General features: G+C 33.9%; 2 protein-coding genes across 2 annotated transcripts; both read right to left on the bottom strand.

Moving 5' to 3' along the window:
* Nucleotides 1-6,817: 6,817 nt before the first annotated feature.
* Nucleotides 6,818-16,267, bottom strand: LOC140044849 (MFS-type transporter SLC18B1-like). Its single transcript, XM_072089899.1, has 12 exons — nucleotides 16,202-16,267; nucleotides 15,484-15,739; nucleotides 14,980-15,075; nucleotides 14,440-14,513; nucleotides 14,040-14,187; nucleotides 12,979-13,047; nucleotides 11,965-12,055; nucleotides 11,689-11,825; nucleotides 11,026-11,216; nucleotides 9,407-9,577; nucleotides 8,258-8,401; nucleotides 6,818-7,421 (listed from the first exon to the last, which is right to left on the bottom strand). The coding sequence occupies exons 2-12, from the start codon at nucleotides 15,727-15,729 to the stop codon at nucleotides 7,235-7,237; spliced, it is 1,554 nt and encodes a 517-aa protein (XP_071946000.1). The 5' UTR covers nucleotides 15,730-15,739; nucleotides 16,202-16,267; the 3' UTR covers nucleotides 6,818-7,234.
* Nucleotides 16,268-17,376: 1,109 nt separating this feature from the next.
* LOC140045779 (MFS-type transporter SLC18B1-like) lies at nucleotides 17,377-26,277 on the bottom strand. The gene is made up of 13 exons (XM_072090755.1): nucleotides 26,232-26,277; nucleotides 25,311-25,428; nucleotides 24,769-24,990; nucleotides 23,518-23,613; nucleotides 22,782-22,855; nucleotides 22,237-22,384; nucleotides 21,215-21,283; nucleotides 20,874-20,964; nucleotides 20,455-20,591; nucleotides 19,872-20,062; nucleotides 19,199-19,369; nucleotides 18,718-18,861; nucleotides 17,377-18,486 (listed from the first exon to the last, which is right to left on the bottom strand). The coding sequence occupies exons 2-13, from the start codon at nucleotides 25,353-25,355 to the stop codon at nucleotides 18,390-18,392; spliced, it is 1,485 nt and encodes a 494-aa protein (XP_071946856.1). The 5' UTR covers nucleotides 25,356-25,428; nucleotides 26,232-26,277; the 3' UTR covers nucleotides 17,377-18,389.
* Nucleotides 26,278-26,890: the final 613 nt, after the last annotated feature.

The following is a 26,890-nucleotide window of genomic DNA, read 5'->3' as shown; positions in this document are numbered from 1 at the left end:
ATGGCCCAGATTAGCGAAAGACAGGGAAAACTTTTTAAATGTTGAATTATTTGAACCGGCACCAATTGAGAGAGGTCTTTGCCCAGCAGTGAGCCGATATAGTATGACTGACTAGATTATCGGCAGCTAATAACTGGTTAGAGGCTGCTGCCTCTTATTCACTAGGTCACATTTAATCATCACATTTAACGTTGGCAGTATGTTGTCGGTTAATAAATCTAAATCTGTAGGTTAGGAGCTGATGATTTTAACTCACAGTACCGTAAGTTGCTAACTAAATGTTAGTCGGTCCACTAGGTAAACTTAATATAATTAAGTTACAAACTTAACAGCCTCAGAGTTGTGCAAAGCGCACGCCAAATAGAGAACCAACACCAATACAGTTAGACGAGGCATTTTGTAGATCGTCAATGCAGCTGAATTACTGTAGCTTCTTCTTGAATCAAAAGTAACAATGATATTATTCTTCTGGTTTAGCATCCTCACTTATATATGCTCTCAAAAGAGGCTGGCCTCATTTTAAAACTCGGGGCAGTGACAAAAAATAGGATATCTTATTAAATAAATATTCAACACATCTTTTCTTATCACAACATTATTAAACTTTGAGCTTACTATGTACGAACGCAATTTTATCTTTAAAATGTTTATTGTTTTTCTGTACATAAGGTATTTTGATGTTTACTGGTTGTCCTATTTGTATCAGACGGTTATTATACATTTGGCGCGACAGAACATTAAGTTCAATGAACAACTTCAAATCAGATCAACATTTTGTTTCTCAAAGGGTATAAGCCAACAACATAGATAAGTAGAAATGATACCAGTTACCTTAAACTAATTAATTGAATCAATTTAATTTTAATTTTGTTTAGATAAATATAAGATTTTAATTATTTATTTTACCATTTTATAGTTAAACTTTTAGTACAATCAGTATAGAATAAATCATTTTGTATCCTGTGCCCTTATTCTCTAGGCAAATTTAGTCGCTCGAATCCACTATTTTCGCAGAGAAAACAATCGCACTATTCGAACTACTGATGTCGCTGAAGCAAAAATTCAACTAGAATTCGTCACAGAAAAGAATTCGGAAAATAAAATTGCAAAACAATTTTTTTAATTCACGCGAACAAATTCGCCTAGTGGAAAGGCTTTGACTTGATTTGGGAGTCAAAGTATGAATTATCATAGACGTTTTATAACTTGTTTTTAGTCGAGTGCAACACGACTCTACATCTCACTGTATCTTGTCGTTCGGTTGGTCGGTCGGTCTGTCGGTTGGTCGGTAAAAACTTGAGCACGCGACTGCAGTCATGTATATGGCCTTGTTCGACCTAGACGCACCTTAATGGTGGCGCGACTATCGCAAGGTTATTGACTTGTTAACTCTCCAGTAGATACTCTCCTATCGACAATGTTATTTTTTTTTTTAGCTCCGATTGGTTACGTTAATTTTCGCACGGAAAACAGCAAATATAAGACGCATCCGCATTGACCAACGTTGCAAAATAAATTCGGCTATCCAAGGCGGATACAAACAGTTGATAACAATTTTAGGTTATCACTTTTTAAAATTTGGATGAATTAGATAAACATAATTAGTTTTAAAAATAATAATAGACAAGTAGGACGTGACCAAAAACATGTTCAAAAGACGCGGTCAACGAACGCAAAAAGAACAAGCTCAACTTTGTTTCCACTTGAATTCATTGAAGAACTTAACGTAATTACAAGCGATAGTGTTCAGATGTTCGTGAATGTATTGCTTAATCGAACTATGTTGGTTCTTAACAACTAGGACCAAGAAAATATAAACATTTAAATAAACTGCAAAAAACTCATTAGAACAATAACATACTTATAATTATGTGAGCAAATTCATCAAAATCGTTGGTACAATTTTGTTTTCTCCATGTAAAGCATTATGCAGCTAGGTAAAGGATGAGTCCCGTGTTCTCTGAACGTAGGGGAATGAGCTGTTAGGAGCTGTTAGGAGCTCATTGTACTAAGCCTCGGCATTATGTGGTAGGGTGGCCAGTTCCTTTCCACGCCGCCTTTTTTCTCCCTAGTATTTTCAACCAGGTACTCATTTTACAGCTGAGTGGACTGGGAGTTGTCGGGCATTGAACCCGGGTCTATCTGTACGACAGTCAAGTGTCCTAACCACTCGGCTATCCTCTGCTACTCTATGTAGCAATTACATTAATAACTTTAGGAGCATTCTGTATTATAAAGTAAAGATATTAAGTTTATTATAAAAAAAAAAAATCAATCTCTTACAATTGTTTAATTCTGAAAAAAAAAACAAGATAATAAATAAGTAAATAAACAAAATCAAATATAAATATGTTTGTAAATATATGCTTTTGAAAAAAGAGTTGGAAAGATTTTTGTAGATTATGTAGATGATAAAAACAATGCTGAAGGATAAGAAAACATGTAGCAATTTTAGTTTTATTTACTTATTATCACAAAAAGCATTGTTAAATGAAAATGAGTAATAGCCATATTAGAAAAAAAAATGTTAAGAAATAAAAAAATAGAAGATACGTTTATGTATGATATATATATGTTTATATATATAAAAGTATCTCTTCGGAGATCCCGCCTCGTGAATAAAAAATACTGTAAGATTTGATCTCTGTTGCGCGTGTGTACAACTGAGGACTAGTGCTGTTCCGCCGTACCACGCCGAGAATGTGAAAGAGTCGCTATCCAATCGAGTTTGAACAATACCATGAAAGCCCCAGTGGTCTAATGGTTAGGGCAACTGCATATCAAGCAGACGGTCCGAGTTCGAGTCTCGGTTGGGAGATTTCCTCATCTTTATCGTTTCAAATTAATTAATTAAATTTCAGTATATCATCGGGCGGTTTCGAATTAATGTTCATTGCCTAATGTGTTTATATATATATATATATATATCCCGCCAGAGACATTTTTTCATACAACTAAAAAATATGGAACTTTCGCCAATGAGCTGTGCTCGACGCGATTATGAGATCATGTTCCGAATATGAGCACTGTTTCTATAATTTACAGTATGATAATATATATATATATATATATATATATATATATATATATATATATATATATATATATATATATATATATATATATATATATATATATACAAAATATCTGTTTAGAATTAATGTGTTTGTTGTGTTTTGTAGAGTTGCATGTATAAATCCAAATATAGATTACTGGAAAAAATGCCAATGCTGTGAGTGCTGGATATCAAGTGAGAAACAAACTAAAGTAATACTATAATATCAAAATGATAAAGTAAAACAGTTAGAAAAAAGTGCACTTTATATTCTTATCTAATAATATGTATGATATTTATATGTTTGAAGTAGATAACAGGCAGAGACATGAGTACAACAACAGCAATAATCTTGTATGTAAACATGCTACCGACTCGCTCGTTTATTTTAGGAACCATATCAAAATTATTTCTGCAGTTACTCCAGTAATTACATTTTTTACTGCAATGACGTATGACTTCAGTTTGTAGTATATATAAACGTTTATGAGGCATTACACAATGTGAATAATTATCCCAATTAATTTCGGTTAATCATGGGTAAATGACACACCTAATTGTAAGTCTTTTTATATATGGTATAACGTGCTTATTATAAGAATAAACAAATAATTTGATCACGTAGACCTTTTGTAATTATTATGTGCCAATGACCTATACATTCAACAGCTACTAAAGTTCATTTCTGTTTTCCTTCGTAGACAAGTCTACTAATGTTTGCTTTTCGTCTCGACTATTACAATAGGGAGGTTAAACGAAGGGGGAGGGTAATTAACAGAGCGTGACGGTTATTTCGAGACATAGTCCGCAGACACCGGGCGTGTTTGAAAAGGTTTTGCTTAAGTCTTCGATTCACGAAGTTAGTTCAAAGGATGAACTAAAATACCTAATTAAAAGCAAAAGGCGTACGAGAATGTTTTTTTGTAATGAATCTAAAATAAGTGCATTCACAGTCTACACATACTATATATTAATATACATACAATATGTTTTAATTAATTTTACAACAAAAATTGAAAAAACCTAGGCCTACCGCGTGCATTCGCTTCGTACTGATCGACCGTTTTTTTATTGTTAAAAGGTTAACAAAAATTACGTCATAAACTATGCTCCATCTGTCGAACCGAACCTTAAATCGATCAATTATAGTCGAGTAGTGACAATCCAAGCATTTAGTTGTGTGTTGTGCTTGTGTTGGTAGCTCACCGGTACCCATCACAATAGATGTGATCATCAATTAAGTGTACCAACCATATGGTTTATGCAAATTAGGACATAGCTTGAAAGTGAAAATATTTTCGTCTGGCTACTATTGTTATATTAATATGATAGTTCGTTGAGTGTATATATTTTACCTTACGTTTCAAGACAAGGTTCTTTCTAGCAATCAGCTTGACTTCTTCTGTTGCTCTCCTTTTTAACAAACGAAAATATAGTACAGGAAAATTGCCAAATTTCAACCTTTTTATTTTTGTGAAATAATTGATTTCGATAATCATTAATATTTTACAACTCTACAGCTCACTATGTCGGTCGGTTGGTCGGTAAACACTAACTAAACTTTGAGCACGCGACTGCAGCCATATATATGGCCTTGTTGTTGTGTGGCGGGGCGTTTAAATCGAAGGGAGGGGTGAGCGTTTATTTAAAATGTTTCTGTCTTGTAGAATAAAAGTGACACTGTCACAGGCTCCATTTAACGAATCCTCTCCAGGTGCCAGTATAATGATATAAAACAATGACACATCATTATCCTGAGACACAATATGAGACACGATTACACAATTTTTCATATGGATCTTCATTCTGGATCATCTGTTTGTTTGTGACTACAATTTGTCAACAATCAACACTGTCTGTTGCATATATATGCCAATACATAGTTTCATTACTATATGTCCAGCTTTCCTGAAAACACCCCTGTGTACTGTAGTGTGTTGTAGTATGATTTTATCATGATCTATTAACATGATTTTAAAATACAATTTTGATGCTTTAATTGTCAATGCATTTAGTACTTAAAAAATAAAAAACCCTAGTGGTATTGATAATTAATCTCCAGAAATATATTGTTTTATTATGTACACTGGCAACAGACGTGTATTATGTATACTTTGTCGGTGACATTCAAAAACATTATACAACAGTGTTTACAGAATGATGACAATGAATTGGTCTATTATATTGTCTCCGATACCTTTTAAATATCATGATTGTACTTGCACCCGGATGAAGGAGGTTTAATCCAGTTATTCTTATTACGATATTAATTGTGTTGTATTTTTAGTCGCGTGCAACGCGACTCTACAGCTCACTATTTCGGTCGGTTGGTCTGTCGGTAAACACTAACTTGAGCACGCGACTGCAGCCATCTATATGGTCTTGTTTTATATCTAGGGTGTATTTATTTTATTATACATATATTTTTACCATATTACACCAAAAAACAAACAAAAAAACGCCTCCACCGAATAAAAAATCCCTCCCCTTATTCTGATAAATACGGTAAGTTACTTCTAGTATTCTGAAAAGAACTGTTGAGTTCGACGTTTCTATTAATGTTTGATCGTCCTCAGGGGTCAATAATATTTTCTAGCATTATTATAAGCAAAAGTACAATTACAAACAGTAAAGGATTTGTTGTAATTCCTATAATAAAACCATTTAAAGCATCAGTTATTGCATAACATTTATATAAGAATAAGTTTTGTAGAGGTATGTTTTTTGTTTGAAACATTAGTAATTAATATTATTTCTGATCATCTTTTCACCAAATTTTCTGTTCGAATGAATGTAAATATGTAATGTAATTGTCAGTCAAATGGTCTTTTGTCTGTTTACTTAGTCCAGTGATTATTGAGCCAAGTTTGATACAGTATGTGTTTTATATACTTTTTTTCAGTGGTTCCTAATATTATGTTAAATGAAAGTAACTGGTACAGGATAAATATATATTAGTAGTTCTACTACAAAAATGAATGTTGTTGTTCTTATTACTACAATGTTCATAACATAGCCCAATATTGGCGCGTTTTGATTGAAAACCCCTTCAATATGACAGAAAATGACATTATTTGACCTATATATTCCGTCTGAAGAGAAATCATATATTTTTTATGTGTGTATTGCAATGTACATGTCATGAGTTTTAATTTGATACCAAACTTGGTATGTATATACAAAGAGTTAAGGTTTCACCTAATTACGTAATACTAAAAAAGGGGCGTGGTCCAAATTGACGTCGTTAAATTGTTCCGATTTGTGGGTACCCCTTCTAGGATTGTTAGATATACCCTAAAGAAGGTTTGTGCCAAATTTGGTGCTTTTGTCACAAAATGCACAATCTTCATAAAAAATGGAAGTTAGCAACCCTGCTAGTCTGTGCATTTTAACAACAGAGAACAGTGGGATTCCATCACAACATGCGTTAAGGCTGACCGATACAAGATACTTGGTGCTGCAGCCATTCGTGCCTTTGTACGATCTATTCATCATAATACAGATGAGCCATAAGTAAAAAGTTTAGCGAAATACCATCAACGAAGCCTACTCAGCATCAGCAATGGATGGACAGACGTACAGATATCTACTAGCATCGAGGCCTGCAAAACTACGCTGGATAGGACACGTCATTCGTACGGAGATATATTTCCCTTGGGAAACTGCATATATACCGACCAAACGAATACCGATTCTGAACCATATAATACTGCGCAACAATAATACACAGCACGACAATTTACAACAAGTTGTGCAGTACGATCGTTTTCGTTTAATTTTCAGTCAATATCACTAAACAGGCTGGCAGAAACTTGTATATCAACTATACCTAAAGTTAATCAATCAGTTATCAAGGTTTTGTATTTACTCTTAAAATAATAATAATGCCTCATCTAGATAGACAACGTACACATATTTCAATATATATTTCATATAAACTTATTAGAGAAATATTGCATTATAAAAATATAGTTATTAAATGAATTAAAATAATTGTATTTTATATATTATATAGAACTAAAATCAATAATAAAATAATTGTAAAAATTTAATTTTGCATCCTTGATTCACATTTATGTTTAATAATAAAAATCAAATTTGATGGGAACTAGTCACAGATAGATTACGCCTATTGATAAAATAATTGTTAATAATTTAATTTAATAATTATTTGTACAATCAATTTATCTTTATTGCTGTTTCTCCATTTAATTTATTTTTCATTACTGTATTAGGTGCTTCTGTTTCGTCTATATTTTCGTTACGTTCTACTGAGTCGGAGTTAACACCATTTTCATTATCTATCAGGTTATCTGTGTCCTCGTTGGTAACACGGAACTTTGCGACATACATTGTTTTACGTCTCCTGTAGAAGATATAGTTACTTTAATATTTACCTTTCGTTACCTATTTTCTTTATTTGTGAAAAAGACAAAATATATATACAGGAATTATTAAATTAAGATAGTAATTAATAGAGTCAAGGCAATGTAGCTTTAAATCAAGACCAGTTTTTAATACACCCTTTTTTTATATACTTCTCCTTTAAATTGTAGATAGGCCTATGTTTTTGAACATTGGTTCCGATTCATCACCTGTACCCAAACCAGTATCTTGTGAGATGCTAATAGTTCAACCAAGGCAACCTAACAGGATGCTAAGTCACAGTAGAGTAAAGGGTTTATCTGTGGTTGCAGCACAATCAGTTGTTCCCCTAAACGAATGACTGATTTTTGATTGTCCAAATTGACTTCCTCAAATGTTTGATTAACACTGCACCAGAGAATACAGTACTGTATTTGGTAATCATTTATTTAATTCAACCACTTTCAATTGTAAATTATTCAGTAAGGTAATTTTCGGTAACATTAAAATTAGTCTACATAATAATTGTTTGCGCAAATTAATGGCAACATTGTCAACAGCAACTAGTATGCCAATCATAAAAGGAATGTTCATCGAGTTCCTATCTTGAGAAGGCGAGCTCAGCATTCTATTGTTAGTTTGTCTTGATTCAATGCAACAAGTCCCACCAAAGTACCAAGAGTTTTTTGTTAAGGGGCGGTATTTTTGGCTAGGTCCACCAGAGTTTCCTATAAGCTGTTTCCACTCTCTTTTCAAAAAGTTTGGGGCTTTATTACTGATCCTACTGACCTCTGAACATATCCATAGTGTGTCCAAAATAAATAGATAACTACTTACCCTTTTCCACATCTGAATTCCCATAACGAAAATACTATAATTCCAGCTGCAGAAATTAGATTGAGCAAACCAAATATAGATGAAGACACTGCAAAGTTAAATTTATCCACTAAAAGTCCTCCCATAGTAGGACCAAAAAATGACCTGCAGAAATAGAGTTAACATTTTGTTAACGGTTAGTGGTTAAGACAGTGGAACCGTAATACTTTGCCATATTAACATCAGTAATGGTTTGAGCCTCACTCGCACGGTTCTGGTGGTAGAATTTTCTCGGATAAGGATTATAAACTGTAGGTCCAGTGTACACATCTAGCCATGTGCATTTTAAAGAACCTAGTACATCTTTCGAGATGGTATCCTGGTGTACACACAGCCACTGTCACTCATCAAAAGGGACCCTTGATTGTTAACATACGCTGTTTAGGGTCACCCTAATAAGGTGTGATAAAAAATGTAAAAATACACAACCAAAAAGCAATCTTGTTTTGGGAAACTTTTTTTCTTTATTTTTCTATTTCAGCATTGATGCTTAGTAGTTTCTCTCTTTGTCTTTGAATTTGTGAACAACTTGTGATTTCTATAGTTCTGTATACACTATCAAACTAGTGACAAAAAAGTGCTATGTGCCCAAATATGGTAGTAATATGACATCATTGTGTCCATATATGACCACAGTTTGTTGTCACATTTTGATAGTGTAGACAGACCTTAATAAAAGTTAAAGGCATACCAAATTGACTGTTGATACGTAATACTACGAACTTATTCAAATTGTTGGGCATATTAAGCAAAACTGTTCAAGTCTAGTTAGTGTCTCCTTTTTCCAAGTGTTGGAAGATCACTGTTTAGCATAGCATGTATGTGAGAAAGTTTATCTTAAATTGTAACATCAACATGTTAAGGTTCTTTGACACATGTTCCGGCGAATTGAACATCAATGTTTTGTTCACAACGCTCCACACAGATGCGCCAATCGACATGCGTGTAGCCGTGTGAAAACCAAACATTGACATTCGATTGGATTTACCAGTGCCGGACCGGAATCGTGCCGAAACAGGTATGAAAGACCCTTTATGTTCTACTTTATACTTGCATCAGGAAAACAATTAAAATTAAGGTAAATTAAAAAGAACAATAATGCATACTTACCCAAGCGAAAAGGCACTATTAAACATCCCTGAAACGACACTATGTGTTGATATTACATCTGGCATACCATTGTGTACTACTGTCGATAACAAATCTTGGTATGTAGGTGTTATAGCACAGCCAAGTGCAACATACATCAGTACAACACCAATCGTGATTAGATACAGTTTACTGGTTGAAAAAAAAACATTGTGAAACAGTTTATAAGTGTACTGAAGTTTACCCTATTCAAATCTAGACTGGTGAAGAATTAGATTTAGAAAGAAAATATCATTTCATTACAAGATCCTTCATTTGCGATTATGACATCTATAAGTGAGAGAGTTTGTACGTTTGTTTGTGTGTTGGTTTGTTTGTTCGTTATACAAATTTTTTTTTCTGCACGAGGGCCCTGAATGATCAGTTCTATTAGGAACTGGATAGGCTACCCTCAGTAAATATGGTAATAAATACATATGGGGTATCAAAATGACCGCAATTGTACCGGGAAGGTTTTAAACTACATTTGAACATCATCCGCCATCTAGGATCCAAGTTAGGGGCCAAAATGCCCCACTTTTTCCCACTTTCGATGTTTGTTCGTATTACAAATTTCTGTTTCTGGATGTAACCATATGGGGTATCAAAATGACCGCAATTGTTCCGGGAAGGTTTTAAACTACATTTTAAAAAGTCCGGGGATTTGGTGGGAGTGGGGAGTTGGGAGATAGGGTGTGGGAGATGGGGTTCAGGGGATTTTCTTAGAATAGGAGTAGTAGGCTATGAAATTGACCAGAATTGTGGTAGGAAAATGTTAAAGTATTTTAATTATCTCTAGGAAGGAGCTGGGAGTTTGGGATGAGGATGTAGCCTATGACCATGACATATGGGTAGGGAGTAATGGCTAACATGATTTGTACTGGAACCGTCTTAAACACATCACTCAGTATCTGGGGTGTGTTGGGAGGGAGGAGGAGCGGAAATACTGGTGTAATGAAGTAGCCTATATGATTGGAATTGTACTAGGAAAATTTACTACATTTGAACTGTATAGGGGAGGTTAAAAGGTTTGTTGATTGTGGCTGGAATGGTAAGAGGAGAAGAGGGCTGTGGGACCACAGTATTATTATCAGCCAATATGACACCTGTTCATTTATACAGTTTAAAAACGTATGTAAACTCTAGGCCTATCATAGCTAGGTATTAATTGAATTTGTCCTGCACTGGGAAGAATTTCTTTTTAAAAAAGACGGTGTGGTTTTATTGAAGTGGGGTGGAGGTTGGTGAGTATAGGGAGATACTGGCGTCGGGTGTTCTGTACTGAGAAGGCTTTAAACTAAATTAAAAACCCGCCCTGGGGCGGGTATAATTGCTAGTGTTTAAGTATATGAGGCAAGGCATATTTAGTCTTATTAACATATTTTATTTTCATAATGTGCCGTGCACCAATGCAGCTGAGAAGATGAAAATTCATTCTGTGCACGCTGAAAAGCATGAGAAGAATTGCTGTTGACTCAACGACTCAATAACAACAGTCTTGTGATGATTTTTAAAAAACAAAGTTCACAAATGCAGCATCGGTACTTTGTACAGTATACAGACCTAACAAAAATTAGAAAGCTATAGAAAATAAGACTTACTTTGGTAAATGAAGAACGGGCCATGGGCCTGCTATGAGGTATGATATCCCAGCTAAAATGTAACCAAATGAAAGTAGAGTACGCGTGTTCTGACGTTTATCAGCTATCCAGCCAACTATTGGTGCCGATATTGTGTATCCCAAACCCATCAACAGAAAGACAAGGCCAACTTGTGTAGGTGTCAAGTTATACTAAACATTGTTTATATATACAAAAAGTGATTAAATATTAATATAAAATAATGGTAGTCTCATATACAGGTAGCGCCTAATACAATGTTGCTTTACACACTAAATTGATCCATTAAATATCCTAAGATAACAAAAATGAAGAAGCAGTGGAACCATTTACACCGCTCCGTACTAGAGCACTCGTTCACCTCTCATCTGAGAGCTCATCGTAACAGAATTCACAGCAGTTAAGGTGAAAAAGGCATATTTCTATCCAAGAATTCATTGACTATTTAATTGATGATCTAAAATTTACCAAGCATTTTTATTTTGTACTGTATTTTATCACTTCATTTTATCAATTGTTTTGCATTTTGTTCATGTCTAGGGGTCCCCGTTTATTCAAATAATTATGTTATTTACTTTTTTGTACACATTATAATGTTTATTTCATTTAATATGTCAACAATTAAAAACAATTTATGACTCCAACCTGTTGTAGTTCAGTTGAGAGAGTAGGTTCCATAAATGTTAGCGCTGCTGCCCCAATAAAAAGGCTAAAAACGACTACCCACGTTCCAGGGATACTCATTAGGTGGATAAAAGAACCTGTTTTCTGCTCAGATAAATCTGGAATGCAAAAATTATTTGTTTTGCCCAAAACAAAATATACAATTCCAAGAAATAAAACATAATCTCAACAAACTAAAAAAAAAATGCAGTATAGAACTTAAGAATATCTGCATACTGTACATAATACTATACCTACGATTATCAGCTGGTAAGATGAAAAATAAGCATAACGATAAAATCATGGAAAATCCTCCAATGGCTACGAAAGGCAACATAAACCCACCAAGCTAATATAAAAACGAAAACAAAAAACACACACCATAATAATTATTCAAGGGGCAAATCCAGAAACATAACATGTAATAATAATAGTTTGTTCAATAATAATTTTATCCAACTGAGGAAAGGGGGAAGCACATGCTCCAAGCAGGTGAATCCATAATAAAAAATAAAAATCCATATAAACACTACTACTACTGTAGGTAATTTGCTTTATCTCGTGTATATATAAATTATGCTTAATTTTTTAAGTTAAGTTTTCCTGTACTTTTATCCAACTGAGGAAAGGGGGAAGCACATGATCCAAGCAGCTGAATCCATAATAAAAAATGTTTTATATATCATATAAAAACTACTGTAGGTAATCTGCTTTATCTAGTGTATATATAAATAATGCTTAATTTAGATATAGCAGCTATTAAGCCTGTTTTCCTGTCGATGTTAAGTTGCATTAAGTTTAAAATCGTTAAAGTTAAAATTAAAATAGCAATGACAATGATCGAGTTAGACCGCTAATATATATAAATAGAACGTTAAAGTTGAACTTCAACTTTTCAGATTTTAATGCCATGTAACGTTGATTTTTTACCCCCTTTTCCTGTAAAATTGTTGAATCTGGCCATTCAATGCAACTTAACAATCGACAGGAAAACAGGCTTACAATATAGGCGAACACATTGTGAACATTTCTTGGTAAAACAGTATTTTGAATGTTGCTATATGCTGAATATAATAATGGTTGTCTTTAGTGCTTTAAAACGATTCATGAAATGTTCATAAAGATAACCAAAAAGAAGAAGCAGCAGAGGAACCCATTACTGTATTACATGTACTAATTATTATAATAGTGGAGTAGTTGTTTCTGGCCATAGGCCTAAATCATGTACTACATACTATATGTAATGTGTCAGATGAGGGAATCACAAATTACCTGATATAAAACACCACCTAGAAAAGGTCCAATTGTGAGACCAATACCAGCAAAAATCTCAATATTGCCCTAGAATAAAAACATAGTATATACAGTATGAACCAAATGCATGAATGAGTTGAGGATTATTGAAAAGGAAGATCTAAAGAAAGACCCGAAGTGAGACCTGAAGGGATACCTAAAGGGAGACTTGGAGTGAGACTCAAAGGGAGACCTAAAGGAAGACTTAACGAGAGACGTAATGGGAGACATCAATCAATCAATCAATCAATCAATAATTTTTATTTCTCAAATAAAAACACAAAAAAACAGTTAACATTTTCTAAAAATAATAGATAATAAATGAGAAAAAGGGGTACCCCACAGGAAGCTTAAGCTTTAAAATGTGGGGTCCTGGCAACATAATTAAAAGTAAGGTAAGGTAAGAAATATATATAATATATGATAATGAACATAAAAAGACATTTAACTTAACAAATGCAGTTATTATTTGACTTAAGACAGATATATGATCAACTTAAATAATAATAGTAGAAACAAGGTATTCATGTAGTTTGAACTTAAATGAAGATATAAAATTAATAATTTTAATTTCATCTGGTAAAGAATTCCAAATTTTTGGTCCTTGAAAAGTTATATCATGCTTGCCAACCTCCATGGAATGGACATGGAATGAGACTTAAAGGAAGACCTAGAGGGTGACCTGAAGGGAGACTTATAGAGACTTAAAGGGAGACCTAAAGTAAGACTTAAAGGAAGACTTAAAGGGAGACCTAAAGAAATAGCTGAAGGGAGACTTAAAGGGAGACCTGGAGTTGGACCTGAAGGCAGATCTAAAATGAAATTTCCCAAACAATTGATGCATGGATGAGAACAGTACAAAATAGACAGTCTTGGAGAGGTATGCCAGTGGGTTGAAAACGGCTAGAAATGATAGGATCATTTTTTCAATTTTTATTTTTATAGAAAAATAAAAACAGTACATTATGTAATTGATTTTTTCCCCTCCTGGATTTAACCATGGTGAATTCATTCTTCCATTTCTACATTATTTAACTCACCATTGTTTGCCCAACTGAATCTGGAAATTTGTTTGGAACCAATGCCATTAATGCAGTAAGGAATGCGGTAGTACCAATAGCTTCTATACTTCTTATTAAAATACAGTAAACAAGAAACTCTGTACCTGGCGCCACTCGGTCTAAAAATCTGAAACCAACACTTTTAATTACATATATAAGAAGATTTATGAATAATTTTCATTTTTCTCTTCATTTTAAAAGTTACAATTAGTAGAGATCTTTCAATTTGGGACGACCGACAACACATGTGTCCTATTTCCTCACCTCAATACAGGTATGATGGTTTCTGGGGCCAGACAACTGTACTTTAAGCTTGGTACCCACTTAAAAAAATGCCTGACATCTGTTTTTTTTTTTATAGTCATCTTTTAATACTTACCCGTATAAAATGTTACAACCAGAATTGACAAAAAATCCGCAAATAAATGCAAACCTACAACCAATTGTTGGAAGCTAAAAGTAAAACAAAAAGGTTTAAAATACTGACAAAAATACTACCCATAAAATGCTGATTAAAATATTACCAATAAAATGCTGATTAAAACACTACACATAAAATGCTGATTAAACACTACCCATAACATTATCTAGAGCATGTCATTATCAAACCATATGCAAGTAGGTACGAATTATTTGCCATATCTATTTGTTTTGATTTTCTGTTATACAAGTCTGACAATATCTTTTCTTTTATTAAATTTATAGTGCAGAGGGGAAGCATGACCTTTTGACTCAACAGGAGCATAGTAGAATGGTAACCATTAGAAAAAGGAAAAATGTACAGATTAGTTAGTGCTATTAACATACAGTAACATTGATGTATTATAGACGGGTATTGGAACTGGCTGTCACAATGGCAGATTATAAGTTATGGTATTTCCCGGAAGTAATATTTAACAAAATACAATGTAAAACTTACAAATTTTCCAATAATTGGTGCTGCTATGAACTGCACTAATGAATAAACACTAAATATTAAACCAACTTGAACTTTCGTAGCACCTTGCTTGGCAGCCTACAAAATATATTGTTAAAATCGTAAGTATAAAAAGATTTAAAAAAGATGGGACTCTTAAATTTCTCTTTTGTTCAAAATAAAAATGTTGCTTTTGCCTCACTTTGCTAAGAAAATTGTAAAACTGAGAATTGAATTATTCTTTAATATCTTAATTAAGAAGAAATAAAAATGTTTTTTAAATAAATGGAAAAAAAAGAATGTTATTTAATAATAATTTTAATTGGGTAAATGAAAATAACAAATTTAAAAACTTTTGCTTACTTTGCCCTGATAATATGTTCTATAATTTCTCAATTGAAAAGAAATACTTGAAATAAAAATGGATGTTGTTTAAATAAATGAAAACAAAGTTAAATTTAATTTGAGAATGCATTTTATTAATTGAAAATGAAATTAGAGAATTACCTCTGCAGGAAAGAAAGGGGCTAAAATGGAAAATGTTAATTCATTGGTTAAATTTGTTAATCCAAAAATAATAAATAGGATCTTCTGTTCTCTTGTCATTGAAGACTTCTTAACTTTAACTTCATCTGAACTGTCTCCAGGATTCAACATACTATCCGACTCCTGTTGACAGCCATCTCCATTTAGAAGGCGAGTTTGATAGTCGTTTATGGTAGTCTTATCTGAATCTTCTTCTGCACTATCCATCTGTTCTGTGCTGGATTAATTATAAAAAAAAAAATTAGGCCTAGGCGGCCTAGAGGCTAGTTAAAGTAGATAGAAGTGCGCCACTTGCAGGGCTGTAAAAAGTTGAAAAATATGCTAGACCATGGTTTAGTTAGGCTAAAAGTAAAATTTTACTAGGCCTAGCCCAGACTCAATTTTGACTAGGCCTAAAAGGCTATACTGCATAATGCATGCAGTATGATGACGAGTGTGACGGCGGGGTTAGGCCTAGCTAGCGGCTAGCCTCCTACTGGCCTAGCTAGCGGCTAGCCTCCTACTGGCCTAGCTAGTACGCCTAGCCTAGCCTAGGCTAGTTAGGCCTAGCAAGTACTACTAGCCTAGAGGCCTAGCCTAGTTGTAGTACTAGCTAGGCCGGTCTATCTACGTATTAGATAGCCAGCAGTCTGGACGTATATGAATGAAATATTTGGGTAAATTTAAGTAGCTAGTCTACCTAGCTAGTTAGGCCTGGCTTACGTTTTGTTTACTTCGAGAAAATCTTTTTCACGCATGAATTTTGAGCATGCGCAGCAAAAATCTAAACTTATCTTTGCCGTTGGCGGCGGTGTCTTATGAAGAATTAAAATAATGTTGTAACCTCTTCTAATTTGTATAAACATAGAGATATTATGAATATCTCTATGGTATAAACCATGGGTTATTATTCTTTGATTGTTTTTACTCGGGGTACCACCCGAGTCTAGGACTTAGTCATTTTCTCCTCCTCCTCCATCTGGACACTATTGAGTAAAAAGTGGGATTTGTAAAGTACTACTCCTACCTTATTCGTTGTAGTATGGAGCTGGGGTTTGGCATGAATATACTACAGGGACATGTCCTCAAAGCTATGAACCGGATTTTTAAATTTCAAACCGGATGCAGCCATATCACGTCTCGAAATGGACCGTATAGCCGTATTTGGTAGCGAGGTTGATGGGTATGTGACGTCACATCCCGTCTTATGACGTCAGTACAGCTTTTTGCTGTACACCGAGTATTGCACATTCATGCTTGTTTAGGGTGGGTTACTATTAGAAAGGGGTTGCTATTAGAGTAGTGGGTTGCTATTAGAGTAGTGGGTTACTATTACTAATCTTAAATTAGGCACCTGAAAATAGTAACTAACCCCAAATTTTCCGGTCATCAAAATAATAAAAACGTGAAACGTAAAAACACCTTCTCAACCGCGACGAGTTGTAAACAATCCTAATTAGCATCGTGCATAATGCATACTCGTGGTTTGAAATCCTTCTTTACTTTCGCTCGTGACGATTTTCCAGACGAAATGTAATCAAATTAATTTACTTGTAAATTACGTAAACTTGAATGGTGCATATTAAATCAAATTATGTTTTAAAATTTCAAAAATCACAAATTATAACTCTTGACTCTTGTATTTCTCGAGAAAATGCAATTTAATAATAATAATTTCAGTTAACTTGGTACTTTAATACTGCTCGCCGGCTTTTGACAAATTCTGTCTTATCTTTTAACTCTAGCAGGTCTGAAAAGTATACTAAAAAGTGGTCCAAAATTGGGACCATGGTCCAAAATTGGGACCATGGTCCAAAATGGTCCCAAAATTTAATGAAATGGCCCTTGACCACATATATATCTGTGTATATTCATTTTGGTAAAGATTGTAATTACTTTTTGAGTAATCCTGCTAACAAACAAACAAATAAACAAACAAACACACGCGATCGATTACATTTACCTCTTTGGCGGAGGTAAATAATAAATACCCTTTTCCAGCAACACAAAACAGAACAATAATGTAAAATGGCTACCTAAAGTCAGGAGTTTCTGAGTCGTTACCCCTTTAAATTGATAGGCGCCCCCAGTTACGCCCCAAGTTGGCATAACAAATGTTTTCGAATTTGGAGTACACAAACCAAATGGCACGTTTGGAAGCCTTTAATGCAAGACTATACAAGAATATACGTCACAAGAAAACATCATTTTTTGGTGTTTTTTATTAGAATATTCCTGGTATTTGTGACTTTCTAACATGTATTCAATATTCCTGCCCTGAAGCACTCTCATTTCAGATACTGTTAATGTCGCATAAAATGTTCTTTATGCCACTTGAGTTGAGCAATAACAAAACTGTTCGGTTTCACATTTGGCGCGCTAACATACACAGTAACTAGAGGCATATTTCAAAACCATCACCCTCCTCCCCCTCAATCGACGATCTCTTACGCCTCGTCAAACCACCACGACATCCGCAGCGCATAAAAAAAAACTTCAAATCCTACACACTCTCATCTACGCTACGCTTAAACAGATACCACCTTGCCCATATCGCCTTTAATGCAAAAAAAGTAAAAAATCCACGATTCCCTTTCAAAATCTTCTCGCCAGTAACATTCACACGCCATCGCATCGCCTTTGCAGCTACTCCCTCCCCACAATGTTACATTATATTTAATGTAGCCATTAGTGACTACTGCCCTCAACAATCTAATAAAAGCCACCTACGCTACCAAGTACATCAGAGTAAGGGTTTTCACAATCACAAGTACTAGTTTGTTCTTGAATTTAGCTCCAGTGTACGTGCATGCTTTTTGTAGATAGGTAGGCATTGTATAGTGAACAATTAATTAAAGACTGAACAATTGTGTGATTCCAGGATCTTCCTATGCGGTTTCATTTGAAAGTAAACGAACTTCTTCGCTGTCAGCATCATCAATCTCTGTGTATTCAAACCGTCGTGAAATAATGTATTTTCGCCGCCTGAAAATAAAGAAAAGAAAAATGGATTATAAATTTCATTTAAAATAGTTTTGCACGTGTAAATGTATGTGTACAAAAATGTTTTGCCCCGGTAAAATGAATTAATAATTAATTAGTTGTCGATATATTCAAGTGTGTATACTGTTATTAGCCTATTGGCGTATTCTCTGTTTTTTCGACCCGGAGACAAATTTATATATAATATCTTAGCATATGTTTTCAATGACTTACCCTCTACCAAAATTGAACTCCCATAAGCTAAAAGCGATGGATATAACCATCAAAAGAAGATTTATTAGAGCTATCGTTGAACATAAAAAAGAAAAGCTTCTAGCCTCTACCAATGCTCCTCCCACAACCGGTCCAACAAACGACCTAGGAAAGAAAAACAGTGTTATTTCGTTGATTGAACCATATTAAAGGATGCTTTCAGGCCCTTTTAATAGCGCAGGTGTTGAGGTTGGCCATAATGTTAAACCGTATATTTCCTCGCTCGTTTTACGACAAAAATGTACTTTTATTATAGGGGTGTCTTCTGAAGATGGGTTGAATATTATTAATGGGATATAAATATCGTAAGAATAACAGATCTTCAGATGGCGGAGAGACTATGACCGACCAACCAGGGGTGATGTTTTATATGTGTTGGCTATATAAACAGTATCCTCCTAAGAACTGTGTAATGCAATCAGACCTCATCTTTACTTCTTACCCAAGTGAGAAGGCACTATTGAATGTTCCCGATAACACGCCGTACGTCGACACATTTGACGGCATCCCGTTAAACCTAGCACTTATCAAAATCTCCTGGAAACATGGCGCAAATGAAAATCCAAAAGCAAGACTGATCAACACAATGCCCAGGCACACCAGTACTAAAGAGCTATAAAAAAATATAGTAGGCTTATTATTAATCAGACGCTCACTCTTCTTCCAACACTACAAAAGGTCAGACACAATCTTGTTTAAGTTACGTTCACACAGTTTCCGGACTCCTCCTCTCTCTCCGTTTACCAGACATAATCCGGGCACAGTGAGAACGTAGCTTTATTAGACTAGCGTTAATGTTATGAGTATTCAGAATGTTGTTTGGAATAATATTACCCAAAAAAAAACAGTAATGAACAGTAAACAAACGACGTTAAATCATTACTAATTCGTCTGTCCACACAACATGTGATGAGATGGACCCGTGGTAATTCCATACTCTGGTAAACACGAGCCAGATGTGTACACTGGATCTCTAGTTGTAAGTATTTCCGTAAAAGATCTGTTCTACCACCAGAACAATGGTTGAAGAGTGACGATTGGCCAACTCCATAACCACAAAATAATTACAGAAACGACTATCATTATGTTATTAAATAACATTAAAAATGACTTACTTGGGTAGATTTAGCGGCGGCCATGGACCAAGTATGATATAACCTACAAAGGCTATGAACATACCGCCAATTACTAGTTTACGGGATGAAACACGCCCTTCAGCTAACCATCCAAAAAACGGTGAGGTAAAACCGTAAACCAGACCGAGCAGTAGAAACACGGAGCCAACTTGAATGCTATTTAAATTGAACTGCGTATGAAAAAAAAAACAATACAGTTGTTAATCAATATTAAATGGTAACAAAAATGATAAAACGGGAATGTTAATGATGACGATGATTATACGTTAAAGTTATGAGGATTCATAATGATATCGAGAAGATAATGTCATTTGACGCGTATGCCGTCATGACTTTTTTGGCGAGTCGACCCATGTAACCATTTACAGCGCAATTGTTGTTTTCAGAAATATTACTATCAATGTACAACGTATGTATGAAGTTTTAATGAAACAAAAAGGGTATAGTATTAGCAAGGAAGAGCGACTCTTTCTCAGTATTAGCTATTCAATGTGAGAAAGTGTTTAATTCTAAAGTTTTTGCTTGACACGCAAACAATCATACTCAATATGAAACAATATACCTGTTCCAATTCTAAAGAAAGCGTAGGTTCCAACACCAGAAAGGTGAGAGCCGCCAAAAAACCTGAAAGAATTCCGACCCACGTTCCAGGAATGTTTAGAAGTGACAAGAATGATCCAGCCTTACTTGTAGAAGTATCTATTGTAAAACAAAGAATACTAGTTAAAACATTACCAATGGGAAAATAATAAAAAGAGCCGAAGTTTCATGGTTGGGGTTTTGTATTTGATATTTATGATAATACAAACATGTAATCGATAGTGGCACACTTTGACACGCCGATGATCATGAATAGTTTGTATACGACCATAAACTCTCCTGAAGAAGGTGGTTAGTTTAAAAAGGGACCACTCCTCTTCCACCCCGCCCCAATGTAATAGTCTAGCTATTTTCACTAAAACTTGAACACACAATACTTACATGAATCTTTAGGCAACACAAACATCAGAATAACACTGAAGAGTAACATTAAGCAACCAAGGGATACAAATGGCAGAATGAACCCACCATACTGAAAATAAACAAGAAAAATGTTTTACAAAAAAACGCCAAAAACAAAAATACTTACACAATTTCAATATTTAACAATGTTCCAAATTACATTTTGAAAAAAAAATGTCAAACTGTATTTCGAGTATTATAATAATTAGTTTGTTGTTTCTGAAAACTCTATTTCAACCTAGGCGGTTAAGCCAAATTTAACTAGAATTGAATAAAACGTACAGATATTATAATGATTGGATAAGGATACATTTACCTACCTCATACAAAACACCACCGATGAATGGTCCAATCATTAAGCCAATACCGGTAAATACTTCCAGTAGGCCCTTTGAAATGTAAATTAACACAACTATCGCAAACAATTAGAAATAAACTCGAAAACGATCATAGGCTAGGCCTATAATATGAACGGATTAAGACGTGATATGGCCCTATTGGAAAGGGGAAAACAACGGACATTTTGTTAGACTATGTATAAATTAATTCTATCAATAAAGATGGAATACTGCATTAATTCCAGATAAGATTATGCATGTTTCAAGAAATAATACTTGATTTGATTATTTAGCGAGATAGATTGATAAAACAACAGATGTATTTTTTAAATACCATTATTTAGATTTCTTAATAAATGGTATTGTTGTGCAATTTGTTTCTTTTTATTGTACTGTACTTTATTTTAACATTTTTTTAAAGGATTTTATAATAATCGTTTTGCTTAATGTAATTGTGTATGCATTTGTAACGGTTTTTAATGAATATTCGTCTACCGTGACCAATTTCGAAATTTTGGATAATAAAGTTTTATTGAATTTCATTGGTTGACCATGCACCCGGAAAACGTTTACCATTGTAAAATCTAATGGCTATTAAGGTAAAGGTTGATGAATCTTATAAAACAAGTGTGGAAAATGACTTTGCTTTTTTAGAAAAGTGTTCCCAGTACAATTGCGGCAATGTTGATGTATGTGTGTGGGTGCAGTATTATATACATTTGTATAACGTATATATTATATTATGCAATACATTTTACCGGTTTGTGTTTTACCTAATTAATAGTTTATATATAGAGTGAAAGGAGGGTGGCCTCAATATTATCGCAGTTCAAACAATTTTATTCTTCATCGATAGGGAAACCAAAGTAGTTTGTATATAGATTAACTAGAGGACGTACTCCAATCTAGTACTGTCCTTATATTAATCTATGGTTATAACATTTGTACCGGTACTCTTAAAATGCACAATCAAGGACCGCACTTAAAACACTAATCAAACCTACCACTAGCCGTCCGATTTTATTTGGGAAAGTATAGGCAACCATTGTCATGGCTGCCGTGAAGACACCTGATGTTCCAACTCCTTGAAATGCACGCGCTAACAAACACGTGGCTACAAATGGAGTTCCTGATGCTATACGATCAAAGAATCTATTTAAAAAAAAAGAATTAGAAGAAAGGTCAGAAATTAGGACGGTATTAACTTAGTTATAACCAGTATAACTGGTTTCAGCAACTAGGGTACCAGCACAAACGCCAGTAACCACAAAAGTTTGACAGACAGCCATAAATTTAACAGGAAGAAAGCAATATATGTACTGTTTATATACTTATGATGTACTATCAGATAAATTGCTAGTGTCAGGACAAAAGAGTTTCTATAGAGAATTAACGTCAACGGGTTTGTAAATAATGAAACGTTATGGTTGTATTATTAAAGAGAGTTGTAATATTATTCTTTATAATAAATTAATGCAATTGTGTATAAAACATAAGATAACATTAATATTGTTGTTGCAACCTTTAGAAACAAAACAATGTGTCTTACCCAAATGAGACATTTGTGGCACCGGTTATTATGTAGCCTATAATGAAAACGAATCTAGCTCCAAGAACAGGAATCTAAAATGTAATGTTAAAACAATGGTTACATACGTGTTAAATAACACCTTTGCATAGTATTATAATATAGGCTAATATGGTATATTCAGATTCAGATTCAGATTCAATTTATTAAGTCATTCATACATACATATATTACAATAATAATTGATTTCTTGGCAGAAAAACACAAACGAAACAATACACACATAATATTTACATTCATGATCAACATGGATCAAGCCATATAAATACGAAAGACCTAATGACGTATCTTTGGAACTCATTGTTTTGTTGTCTAATAGCGCTTGGTAAGAATGACAATTTATGACTATTTGTTTTAACTGGAATTGTTGTTAATATTCCAGATCTGGTAACTACTAACTTATTGTTGAGGATATGAGATTCACCAACTAAAATGCTATTTTAATTAGGCATCATTTCATCATTACATCATTACACATTTGTGTGATATCTTTAATCTCGACACCAGTAATTCTGCTTGCATTCCTAAGTATTCTGTTTAGTATAATTTATTCACGGGTAAAAATAAATTGATCACCTCTTCTTCAGGGTGGCCAGTGTAGAGTGAAATTAAAATACATAATGATAATATGGCAATTTAGCATTTATAAAAATCAACATAGGCATGCTGTATGGAACTTCTGTAACTATTTACTTACAAATTTCCCCCAAATTGGTGCAACAATAAATTGAACAGCGGAATAGATACCGAATATAAATCCGATTTCCGTCTGACTGGCACCTTTTTGTTCTGCCTGCAAAAAATGAAAACAGAAATACATTACAAACTAACCGGCGCATTCCCACGTCTACATTTGGGCCAGAAAACATATCTTTTAAATACGATAGTCAACAATTTGAAAGCCGTAAGGCGGACTCTATTGTACCTCCCACTACCTAATTAGCTCAATTAACTCTGTTGATGGACTTGTGCCACATCAATAATATGTTGCCCAAACCTTAAAATAAGTGCCATGTTATGAACAAAATTTGTTTACGTTATATTTTGTGTAATAAATTTAAATCCTATGACTCATGCATTTAACTTCTCTTTCTATAAACAAGAAGCGATAGCATTGTTCTTTTATTTGGTTTTATTTGGCCTTTTGAAGTCAACCACCCACAGGAATGTTCTCCCTCCTTACAGAAAGCGTGAGTTTAACCTCGGACTTCAATGTGATGTTACCAAGTACCAATGTGTAGAACTGATAGTTATAAACGTCCTGCCATTCTCTTTATTGTCAGACTAATTCTCAATAGCTTTTACTATAAAAGTGAAAGACTTTTTGATATTTAGATATACAGTATTCCCTTCCCCATTAAGCCTTGTCTACACTATCAAACGTTATGTGACAACAAAATGTGCTCATATATGGACAAACTAGTTTGATAGTGTCGACAGAGCTTTACACTTTACAGATAAACCTTAATGGATACGGCAAAGTAGAGGTGATCTAACATATTTAACATAGATATCTTTATTAATAAATAATTCATATCATCCATCTGCTTTATATTTTCTATAAGTATGTATTGTTTTGTCGGTGTTTTAGTATTTGTATTTATTATGTGTACTTTTTTTGTTCAATTTGTATACATTTATATATTTACATAATAGTAGTTTTATAATATGTAATTAAATATTAATATCTTTGTAATACAATATTTTTTCTTGTTATTACATACTAGTATAAACAAATGTATTAAGTACACTCAACAATAGGACATAGTTTCACAATTTGTAGACACAGGGTCCCCACTAGTTTGGCAACATCCCAGATTTGTCACTGTGTATATATAATATCATTATATCAGACCATGGAGAAATAATTTCTCCATGATCAGACAGTATGAGCCTACACCAATTTCAATGATCCGCATTGTACGATTAGACAAAACCTGTATCTCACCTCTGGTGGAAGAAATGGAGCTATAATTGACCATGACATAAATAGAAAAAGCTGAGATATAGCAATTAAAGCAATCAGCAGTTTCCCATTCACTGAACTACCGGTACCAGTCCACACTCTTCCATTGTTAATTTCGATTTCTGATCCGCCATTTTGTATTTTTGTACTACCGTTTCCATTTGTGTCACTGTTGACAGCATTAGATGTATTTCCATCCGAAATCTTGAAGACAATCGTGAAAATTACGATTACGATGATTATTATTATTTTAAATAAAAGCAATGATTCAGAATATCAAATTAAAGGTTTACAATTTCTATTGTTTGTTATAATGAATGTAAACTTTATGAAAATTGTCTAATAACCCCTAGTACTTGTTCGGCAATCTGTGGAGAAATAGACCTATTCTATTATTGTCATCACTACTAGTAACAATATATCAGTAAATTACTTTAAGCAACAAATAAGCTAAAAAACAGTGTCTCTTTTAGGCCATCGTAGATATAGAGTTGCTGGTTATATTAGTAGATAAATAATCTTACCGTATCATAGCTCTTCTGAAATGAAGATGTATACACGCTAGGCATTCTCTTCTTGTCGCAAATCACGTTTGGTGGAGTTTGTAGGATAGTTTTTTTATTATATCTGGTTCCGATGAGTCTGCATTTAAAACAGATGTCAGAAGTATTGCACCATACTTATAGCAGGTACGTATCTTTCCGAAGGATAAATCAATGAAACTTTATTGAAATGATAAAAGGTTATCTTTGATAGTTACATGTACTTGTGTAATTTTTATATCAGAACATAAGGGTGTAATTGTGAGATGTTAATTCCCCATGTACTAATAAAAAGGCGATGCCCATATGAGAAAGAAAATATCCGCCCTGAAAAGCCGTATCAATACCTGCCGAATGCGAAGTTCAATACTATATTTCTTAGTAAACATGAGAGAACTTCCTCCACGGTGAAACATTGCAATCGTGATAATTCAATGCAAATACAGCCGGCTAGAAAAGAGTTAAATGCGTACTTACATTTAAAAGCTAGACTCGAGTGAGAATTGTTTATGATTTGAAAATAGCCCGAGAGTAGAAAGGGGAGAGTTTCAACATAGGGTTCTCGCTCTGGGGCGGGTATATAATCTAATAATAGGCATAAGTGTAATAAAACAAAACATAGGCCTATCACGCTGTGATATTAAGAGAGATTTTTTTAATTGTTACGGAAATGATTTGATCGTTACATCTTTAGTCACCTATGTCATGAATATTTACAATGTCCGCCCATATTCAGTGTTTTCCCAACACCAGAAGATTACTTGCTTATTTCATCATGCTGCGTGCTTAAAATTATTTTCCAGTGGCTATGTTAATTATCATGGTTGTTTTCCACTAAACGAAATATTCCATAATTTAATTCTTACTGTGGTCAAATGACGACTACAAACAAAAAAACGTTACCTTTACAGCGTCTTGTAGGCCAACATCGACATGTCTTGAGCGGCCACTGTTCACTGATCTATTCTACATAAGAATAGGCCTACACCTGGTATGCGTTTTGTACGCCCTCTTGCAGTTTTCAAATCTAAGAAACAACACGCTTGTATATTACAGAAACTATAAATCTTGTGTCTAATTTAGATCTTGAAAAGAAATACCGTAGGCCTACCGGATCTACTAAACACTCATGTAGTGTTACTAGATATTAACTATGATTTTAGAAAAAGTACGATGAACATGCTTTACATAATTAACCAGACACATATGGTGTTGATTCAATAATAATATGGAAATCGTCTACTAATTATAACAATTGCTATATTTTTTAAAAGTAGGTTTGTATGTCAGATTCTACCCACAACAAGTTTCCTTTACATAATGAACAACGCGCACATGGTTTTGATTCAATAATAATATATGGAAATCGTCTATTTATTATAATAAACGCGATGTTGCTCAGCAGCTGTTTTAGTTGGAAAGGCATTCTTCGCACGGTCAGAAATATTTAATTTTACGCAGAATGACTGTTAGACGCAATAGCTTATGTGATTAATGAAGGGCTAATACATAATAAATAATAAAATAAACTACATATCTCGTATTATATTTTACTGTGTTTG

Source organism: Antedon mediterranea, chromosome 1 (assembly GCF_964355755.1).
Source record: "Antedon mediterranea chromosome 1, ecAntMedi1.1, whole genome shotgun sequence".
Classification (NCBI taxonomy): domain Eukaryota; kingdom Metazoa; phylum Echinodermata; class Crinoidea; order Comatulida; family Antedonidae; genus Antedon; species Antedon mediterranea.
Note: the sequence above shows the minus strand (reverse complement) of the source record. Positions and strands in the feature narration are given on the sequence as shown.